Source organism: Thalassophryne amazonica, chromosome 7 (assembly GCF_902500255.1).
Source record: "Thalassophryne amazonica chromosome 7, fThaAma1.1, whole genome shotgun sequence".
Taxonomy (NCBI): domain Eukaryota; kingdom Metazoa; phylum Chordata; class Actinopteri; order Batrachoidiformes; family Batrachoididae; genus Thalassophryne; species Thalassophryne amazonica.
In genome coordinates this window covers 52,026,943-52,036,963 of record NC_047109.1, presented here as the reverse complement: position 1 = coordinate 52,036,963, position 10,021 = coordinate 52,026,943, and the positions used below count along the sequence as shown (strand labels likewise).

At 40.4% G+C, this 10,021-nt stretch overlaps 1 protein-coding gene across 1 annotated transcript in view; it reads right to left on the bottom strand.

Annotated features, from left to right (window-relative positions):
• Positions 1-3,553: 3,553 nt before the first annotated feature.
• ethe1 (ETHE1 persulfide dioxygenase) overlaps positions 3,554-10,021 on the bottom strand; it is a 45,259-nt gene continuing 38,791 nt past the window's right edge. The window contains exons 6-7 of the mRNA XM_034174145.1: positions 8,811-8,927; positions 3,554-4,641 (exon numbers count right to left, since the gene is read on the bottom strand). Coding sequence (XP_034030036.1) covers positions 4,595-4,641; positions 8,811-8,927 — 164 coding nt within the window. The 3' untranslated portion in view covers positions 3,554-4,594. The remainder of the gene's footprint in view (positions 4,642-8,810; positions 8,928-10,021) is intronic.

Here is a 10,021-nt window from a genome sequence, read left to right as displayed (position 1 = left end):
ATGAAGCCCTGTAATGGAGCAAATGCCCCTTCGTGATAAAGTGAAGGTGTGCACTCTTAAAAATCAATACTAACAATCAATCCCACTGATTGCACAAGTACCTCACTTGCAATAATCTGTTCAGTGGTGACTAGAAATAGTACACTCACATTTTGTGCCTTGTAGCCTTTCAGGTTTTATCAAAATTTGGAATGAGATGACATGTTAAGGGTGGCCTCTCAGCACCAATCCTATTTATTTTTGCTAATAAAAAACCCAGTTCAATTTTACCTATGATTCATGACCAGCACAAAGACAAATCAAAACAACTGGTACATACATGCATAGATCTTCAATCCGGGATTGGGTTGAGGGAGCAACAACTACAGCTGGGGACCCCAAACATCCCTTTCCCAGGCCAGATGAACCACCTCTGACTGGGGAATCTTGAGGTGTTCCCAGGCCATTGTGGAGATAAAACCTCTTCACCTAGTCCTGTGTCTTCCCTGGGGTCTCCTCCCAGCTGGATGTGGATTGGGCATACCAAGGATCGGGGGTGTGGGGTGGGGTGGGTGCAGAGCTAGGTGGGCCTTCACCAGGGTAAGGATGTCTGGTAAGGATGTCTCCCAAACCACCTCAGCTGGCTCCTCTCAATGTGAAGCAGTGGCTCTACTCCAAGCGCCTCACAAATGACCGAGCTTCTCACTTTATCTCTGAGACACCAGCCACCCTCCTGAGGAAACCCCTTTTGGCCACTTGTACCCATCATCTAGTTATTTTTGTCATTACCCACCTTTCGTGACCATAGGTGAGAAATAGAACGAAGATTGACCGGTAGATTGAGAGCTTCGCCTTTTGGCTCAGCTCCCTTTTAACCACAACAGCACAGTAGAGTGAATGCAATACTGCTGCACCGACTCTCCGGCCAATCTCACACTCCACTGTGCCCTCACTCGTGAACAAGACCTCGAGGTACTTGAACGCCTTCATTTGGGGAAAGACCTCATTCCTTACATGGAGTAGGCAGTCCATTGGTTTCTGGTTGAGAACCATGGTCTCAGATTTAGAGGTGCTGATGTTTATCCCAGCCACTTCACACTTGGCTGCAAACCAACCCAGTGAGTGCTGGAGGTTACAGGCCGGTGAAGCCAACAGGACCACCATCTGCAAAAAGCAATAATGAGATCCTCCTCCCCCATCTGCTCTCAAGTATCAACTCATTCGGCGTGAGACTCATGCTTTAAAGCGGTCCTGTCAGGTCTCACGCATTCGGCATGAGACTCAACATGTTATGCTCTGTTAATGCATGACATTCTCCAACATTTCATTGCTATGACCAGATTTGGCGGAAAATAACTCGAGCGTATCTCAACTTAAGAGCTCTGTGACTACGCCTCAATATCCTGTCCATGAATATCACAAACAGGATTGGTGACAAGGCGCAACCCTGGCAAAGACCCACCTAGCTCTGCACCCCCCGATCCTTGTGACAGTGAAGAGCTGGTTGGTTGTTCTATGGCCAGAACAGAACCCATTGTTCCTGTTCAATCTGAGGTTCGACTATTGACAAACCCTCCTTTCCAGCACCCTGGCATAGACTTTACCATGGAGGCTGTGTAGTGTTATGCATCTGTAATTAGGACACACTCTCTGGTCTGTTTTAAGCATGGAGACCACCACCCCAGTTTGGCACTGCCATTCCTTTGACCTCCATGTGATGGTGAGGAGACATCTCATCCAACAGTCCCCTCCACACCCAGAGTCTTAAGCATTTCTGGACAGATCTCTGTTTCAAAACAACTGGTAATTCTATAATTGGACACCTTGGTGGGCGTAATCCTTTACATGTCACTGTGAGAAACAAGGTGTGGTGTCTGAACATGTGCACTGGTCATAGCATGAGAATTTGGGGCCTGCTAATACAGTATTAATAATTAGTTCATTAGCTACAGATCGCTAACACAGTGTTTGCATTACAAATAATGAGCTTTCAAATGTTTAATTACTGTATTTTCTACAGTATAACTTGAGGTTTATTTTAAAGTAGTAGTTTGGGGACTTATACACCAAAATAAATAACACATTTTTTAACAATTCTATTATTTATTTATATAGGGCTTTCCCAGGAATCAAAGCACTAAACAAAATAACAGACTAAATGCCAGTTATAAAGTATATACTATAACCATGAAAAAAGAAAAAAAATGGCAAGTTACACTTCAGTGTGGTTTACTCTCCAAACAATATGTTGCATGTTTGTCTCACCTATGATCAGTGGCCAAAAGAAGTGGTTTACTTGCATTCTGTGCCTCATACATTAATTAGCTCCTTAGCGTCTGATCATGAAAACTGTAGCAGATAAAAATTTTAAAAAGTGGTCCAACTTGTGTTTTTCCTCCCCTCTTCATGACACATTTTTGGACAGATGCAACTAATACTCTGGTGTGACTTACAGTCCAGAAAACACTGCACTTTCTTTTTTTGCACTCATTTTACTTAACTTCAACAACAGGTAATCCTTATTTTTACTGGTATAAAATTAGGGTGTTTATTTTGATGATCGAAGGTCCACTTCTCATGAAAGAACCACCCCTTTAAAAATGCTGGCTTATTAGAAAAAGCCCCTGGAGTGAGGAATGTTTCCACCTCAAAATCTAATGAACTCTTCTTTGACCCAAAGCCTACCTCTTCAGCAGATGAATTAAAATGTGATCCTAAAATGTATGTTGTCCACATTCAGACAGACCAGGGCAAAAGGTGAAGGTAGTAATAAAAAGAAGTTGTAAACTGGAAAATGTTTGGCCCGCTCTGGGTAAAATTCTGCACTTGATGACCCCATGACCCACCTTGCACTCAGTTAATTACAAACAGATAAATATGTTTTAGAACAAATTAGTTGTTTCAAGACAGGGAAAAAGGTAATTTGATTGGTACCAGTATTGGCAGACACCGACTATTCCGATATTGGTGTCATCAGACAAGGAAAAAAGTGGTATTGTGCCTAACACAAGTAAAATAGCTCCATGAGCCAAAACATGATTTCACACTTGTTCACCCCATGACCCACTTAACCTAGAAATCAGATTACTGTTGCATTGGTGATAGTTAGTTCTACTAGGGTTACCTGTGTACAAACATGGCAAATATTTGAAGGGCAAGACAAGTTCCGTGCTGTAAACTACATCACCCCGACACATTATTCAATAAAATATTCAATTTATTTATACACCACCAATTAACGTGAGGTCACCCCAAACCAAGATGCCACGCACAAGCAATGAGGAAACACACTTAACAGAGATCAGGGAAAAAACTTCTTCAGGTATGTAATTTTATTTAAACAGAAAAAAAAAAACCCTCAATCAGACCAGACTCAGTAGAGCAACCATTTGCTTCACCTAGTCCGAAGAAATAAAATGTAGCATTGTCGGAATATGCAGCGAAGCCTCCGCATAGAGTTCAGTGTTCACAATGATAGATGGCCTGAAAGGACAATCTTAAGGAAAATACCACAGTCCCAGTCACACCAATCTGAGATTGCACCAACGCCAAATCAGTCACAAAAATAAGGACACTCCCCAGGTCCAACCCAAACATTATTCTAAGCCCCCTTTAAACTACCCTACATCCCAAAAGCACATTGTGGAGTCCAAAAGGTCCAGTATAGACAGCACAGATGTTGCACAAATATTGTACATGGCAAATTCTGAATCTGTTCCTACTGATGACTGTGTCCAGTGATTAACTGCACTGGAGCAGGTCTACCAGTGTTCCATATGGCCCAAATACCCACTCCCATGAAAACAGAAGAGACAACAAAGACTACCTGGATTCATTTCAAATCAGGTTAATGTAAATATTTTAGAAGTCACTGCCAAAAGTCAGTCAGTCAAGTGCTACAATCCAGTATTTCTTCAAATCATCAGTCTCTGCTGATTTAACTTGGCATGGACACTCATAACTCATTGACACAATGCACATTTCAATCAACAATTTTTTTTATTAGATGTCTTGAGAAACAGATGAGAAGCTGTGACATGTTTTCATGAGTGAGTCTGAATGCAAATGGGATATTTTCATTTTGCTGGTATGCAAAAAGACTGTGTGTGTGTGTGTGTGTGTGTGTGTGTGTGTGTGTGTGTGTATATACCACCTTGGCTAGAGGAATCCAGAATCACAGGAAAGTCAGAAAGCAACTCAGTTGTCTTAATCAAGAGTTACTGAACAGAAAAACAAATCCTCAAGTGGAACAGCTTTGTTTTTTTTTTTGTGGAACAGCCTTCCTTCTCATCAATGTGTGATTGTGTAATTCATGGCATAACTGAATAAAGAATCATAACATCCAAGTACTCCCATGGTCATTTCTTCACATTTTCCTTATTGCTTACTTCTAACAGGACTAATTGTGGTACCTACACTTCAAAACAATTTTAAAAATGAATCCAACATATAGCGGTTGGTAAGGTTAGACCTTACTTGTGTGAAGCGCCTTGAGGCAGCTTTGCTGTGATTTAGCACTATATAAACTAAATAAATTGAAACAGCAAAGCAGCTTGCACTTAATCACGTTTCTGTGTACAGTGGTTGATTAGAGCAAAATTTTCTTGTTTGACAGTCAAACTTCATGTACTCCACAAACCAGATTGGCAGGCACTGCAATATCTGCCAGGGAAGAAGAAAACAAGGTGTTGTTAGAGGTAGAAGTGTGGTTACAAGCCGCAATCAATCACTTCTGTACGGATGCATTCAATAAAGTGTTCAATAAACAAGTTGTTAAAAAAAGTTGGTACAATACAGTGTAAACAGGGATGAGTATTCTTCTGTGCAGTGCAATATCTTTAAAACAGCAAATTATTCAAAACTATCACCTCTTAATAACTGCATTATGTCTCATATCATGTACAGTGTTTTCTCTCTTAAGTAATCAAAAATGGACTAACTGAAAATACAGTATGCAAACCTTTGAATATATAACTCATCTAAATCAACATTTTTAATAATAGACCAGGGAATAGATATGAGAACATTTATTGATCACCAATGTGTCTTGCATTTTTAAACAAAAATATTAACTCTAGGCTCGGGAGTCATGGGCCTTCTGGCAAACTGCAACTGAAAGTCCTTCTTTGTCCTGCTCCATTGTGAAGCTGAATAACTGGTGAAACAAGTGACAAATGTTACCCTATAACCGGTTTCTGCGGTCACATCCACAGGAGCTTGGAGCTCCTTGCAGTGCATTCACTTACTGTATATCGAACGCAAATAAAAACATGCAGCGGTGGCCTTAGTGGCCACTAGGCCAAGGCTTTGGAAATAAAAGAAAAAACAAGCAAGCTTTTTTTTAAGTTTCCATCATACATGTGATAGATTATTCACTGCAATCATTCCAGACATGTCCAGCAGACAGGTCTATGGGATAAAGATCAACTTCATTTATCCCAAAGGAAATTATTTACTACCCAAGTATGAGGATATAAGTATAAGGATACTACATAAGTAAAATAATTTTGCATTTTGGATTGATCTGATGCATCAAAGTTTACCAAAGTCTAATCAGTTTATCCCAGACTGTATATATACACTGGACAAAGCCTGTGTGACGTCACCCATTGGTTTCTACCAAGACCAGAAACAGGCAAAAGGACACCCTTGTCTGGATATTGCCATGTTGAAAGCAACGCCCACACTGATTCATGAAGAATTCATTAATGCATACAGGGGCGAAGCATGGGTGGATCAGTGCGTAACAAAAAAAAGCCTGAACACAGCCTTCTCTTAGAGTCTGAAGCACTAGCTAACAGGCGAACTCGGTTTGGGTGTTTATTAAGTCATATTTTTAGAGACCATGCAATGGTTCTCCTAACGATTTACTAGGTGCGGACAGTAAAAGTTATGAGCCACGTATTTCCTCCGCAATCGTGCAACACCTGTTAAGATGTTTCACCCCACAACCGTATTATACCAGGTGACACAGCAAGAACATAACAGTGAGTGGCTCCACATTGTTATGATCAGAGGAGTCACTGGGCTCAGCACCTGTCACTCAAAGCAACCAAACCCACAATTATACAGAATTTTATGGATTAAATGGCTTAAACTAAGATGTTAGAACCCCCCTCCCCCACGTAAAGTTGTCGCAGCAGCAGAAACCATCTATGCAGACCAAAACCATTTTCATACCAGGCTGTAAACATGTTTATTTCTGCTCTAAAGTTGGGCTTCTTCGGAGAATGTGCTCCGTTTTGGAGTCAGTCTCAAGCAGCCAATCAAAGAACAGAACTTCCAGGTTAGGGTCAAAATACGGGCTCAATGCCACTTGGTTTATACACATTATATGCCTTCAATTTGGCATGTTACAAGTAAATTAGGCTCTTTTGGCTTCTCCCTTTCACTTGGGGTTACCACAGTAGATTCAATATTGATCTGCATATTGATTTAGTACAAGTTTTATGCATGAAGCCATTTCTGATGCAACTCCCCATTACATGGAGAATAATAATAATGCATTTTATTTTAGGGTGACATTTGAGAAACTCAAGGTCACCTTACAACACAATTTAAAACATACCTTAAAATAGCAGCAATAAAATAAAAAAAACATTACAAAAACATACAGAATTACACCAAGGATCAGAGGGAGTATGCATCAGAAAAGAGATGTGTTTTGAGACCAGATTTAAACAGGGGAAGTGATTTAGCGTTGTGGAGGTCAGGAGGGAGTGAGTTCCAAAGCTGGGGAGCAGAACAGCTGAATGCTTTGCTCCCCGTGGTAAGAATGGGCAGATGTGGTCTGGAACTAGGAAGCCAAGTAACAAGGTGATAGCTTTTTATTTAGTTATCACGTGAACAAACTGGAGGGGAGGGACTCAGCTTTTCATTCACTCACTGCATTTTACACAGTACATGCCTAGGCTTTTCCCAAAGTTTTGGAATTACTAATTATTAAGATCATTATTATTATTCTTATTATTATTATTATTATTATTATAGCTGCCTCCATTTAAACAAAAACAGGAAAAACAAGATAGCTAGCTAGTTTGTAAAATCAAGTTAATTCCAAAATGTTTGCTACAGCACACTTTGAGGTTCTTATTCCAAAATTCCACATGGGTGTTGGTGGGGGAAAAAATATTCTGACTAAATATTTTAGTGGATGACTTGAGGTGAGTGGATGAACACGGAAACGAAGCATCCATCTGAGGGCAGAGTGGGAAATTTTGAAACGGACACATTTTGAGGTACTTTCTGGCATAAAACTTTGTTTTACAAGGATGCTTTTCAACAAGCACAAGCATCTGTCCATTTTCTATACCCGCTTATGCCAATTAAGGGCCACAGGGGTGGGGGGTTCTGGAGCCTATTCCAGCGGTCACAGGGCACGAAGTGGAATGACACAATCAAGACAAACAATATGTGAGAACAGACCTTTTAAAGAACCGGTGACACTATAACAAACTCTGACAGGCTAGACTGGGCTGAACATTATGCTGCAAGCCAGACACAGGAATGGAAACTAAAAAAGACATGGGTGTGTCATCTGCAGTACACTGTATAGATCCAGATTTGAAAAGAACAAATCTGGATGATACAGTGACATTTTTTTTTATGTCACACTGATGGATGATGATTTAGCAGCAGCTCTGCTATGTGTAAGCGTGATCCTGAGTGGATCCTCATCAGTACTTGGATGTGAGACCTCTTGGGAAGACCAGAGGGTGTGTGTGTTTCATCAGGTAAAACAGGAGTTACGTCAGAAAGGGCATCTGGTGTAAAACTTGTGCCAAATCCCAATGTGGGTCTTACTGGATCTGCTGTGGTGACCCTGGACAGAGGCAGCCGAAAGACAAACAACTGATGGCTAATGATTTAGTTCTAACAGTGATGAAGAAATGTCATGTGCATTCTGCTTTGCTGTTTATGTGGGGAGTGTTTAGAGTTGAAGAGGACGATACTTTTCCTTCCCACAGGTCAGCTCTTTACATTTAGTGTCTCTGAGAACTGATCCCAGAGCTGCCAACAGCTTGTTTTTCCACTCTGGACCTCTCTCATCATACACTGATTTAAGTGACTATCACCTCCTTCTGTTTCAGCTCTGATACATGTGGAGCCACAGTGGGAGCATTTACAGCTTACACGTTTGGATGACATAATTTCATGTTCTAAAATATCGTCTGCATCGCTCAGCCACACAGCACCGGAATGAAAAAGATGCACTAAAGCTGCCTCAGCACACCCGAACTGCTGTGGTGTCACCAACAAAGCAGACAATTCACATAATGAAGCATTTAGCGACTTCGATACTTAAACAAGACTGATCTAACACGGCTCTGTGACTTCTCTCTTTGCCAAGGGTTTATATTTATTTACCAATAATACTGTTATGTCACAGACAGCTCTTTCTTACATGTACACACTGCTAAATGGATAATATTTCAGGGATCACACATCAGTCCAACATATAGGGAGTTTAAACTGATCCACCTGCTGAGATGTCAGTGACAAAGTCCGGACAATATTGTGTTTCATTCATCCTGCTCAGTCAGCATGCTGGTCTTGCCCAAGCTGCACCTCTTTGCCCATTTATGGTTTGGCCAGGAGTTACGCAGAGTTAGGCACTGTCAAGATGGCGACATTTGAAGACGCCCTATTTAAGCTTCAAAACAGCTCTTCAGAAAACCTATGGGTGACGTCACAGAGAATTCATCCAATATATGAACAGTCGATGGTCGAACTTCCCCTTTAAATTTTGAAGTGAGGTTTGTATTTTCACAGTAAAGTGAACTATGAGCCCAAATGTTAGATAACATGTAATAGAAACAGACTATTTGTACCCATCTTGTGAGGTTTGGGAAGATTGAGATTGTTCATGATGTCCACAAATTCCTCCAAGCTTTTAGTCAACCGGGGGTTGAACTTGCGCTCCTCACCAACAGTTGACACTGTCTGACCTGTTACACAGAGGCGGAGGCATGACACAGTACAGATATAGTACACAACAGAAGTGAGTGCAACCCTATGTAACATCACTTAAATGTCACTAAATACCGCTGAACAATAATTTTTTAATGCAACTGTCGCACTGTGTGAGGATGAATTTATGAGTGTTTTTAGTCATGGTATTATTGTAGTTATTTTAGTACCAATTTAGTGTGTGTTTATTATGTGTACATGCATCTTGAGGTGAGATTGCACTTTTAATTTTGTTGTGCTTGTATGCACAAAGACATTCTATTCTATTCAAATGATTCAAAATTGTTTCACCTCTTGCTATTAGTATTTGAAAAGTAGAGTCTTTCCTCATTAACAATCAAAAACAAACCCCAAAATAAAAGCTCAATGCAACAAAAGTCAGTACAATTCTGAAACGTGACATTTGAAATGATATTGCACAGGTGCAATATCATGGTACCCACGCGTTGTAACGCCCCCATTAAGTATCTGCTCACCAACTTTTTTTTTTTTTTCCCCATGAAAGTTGGTTAAACATCAACCCTAAACTAAATTACTTTTGTAGCCCCAACACATGGTAAAAAGCTAAAATTTTCACTTCACTGATGCAGATTAGCTGTGTTGATGTCATCAGCGTGCATGGTCTTTCCCAGAGTTCCATAAATGTGCCAGATGACACACAATAACTTTTGTTTTGCATGGGGAATTTTTTAAAATTCCATAATTATATTACACATGCACACAATGCTTGTAAACCAGTAGTTGTCACATGACAATGTCACTTTGAGAGTTTGCAGTATGAGAGTTGCGCACAATGCGGAAGGGATCTGGCACCATCTGGCACTATACAACCCCTGGCAAAAATTATGGAATCACCGGCCTCGGAGGATGTTCATTCAGTCGTTTAATTTTGTAGAAAAAAAGCTGATCACAGACATGACACAAAACTAAAGTCATTTCAAATGGCAACTTTCTGGCTTTAAGAAACACTATAAGAAATCAGGAAAAAAAATTGTGGCAGTCAGTAACGGTTACTTTTTTTAGACCAAGCAGAGGGAAAAAAAAATATGGAATCACTCAATTCTGAGGAAAA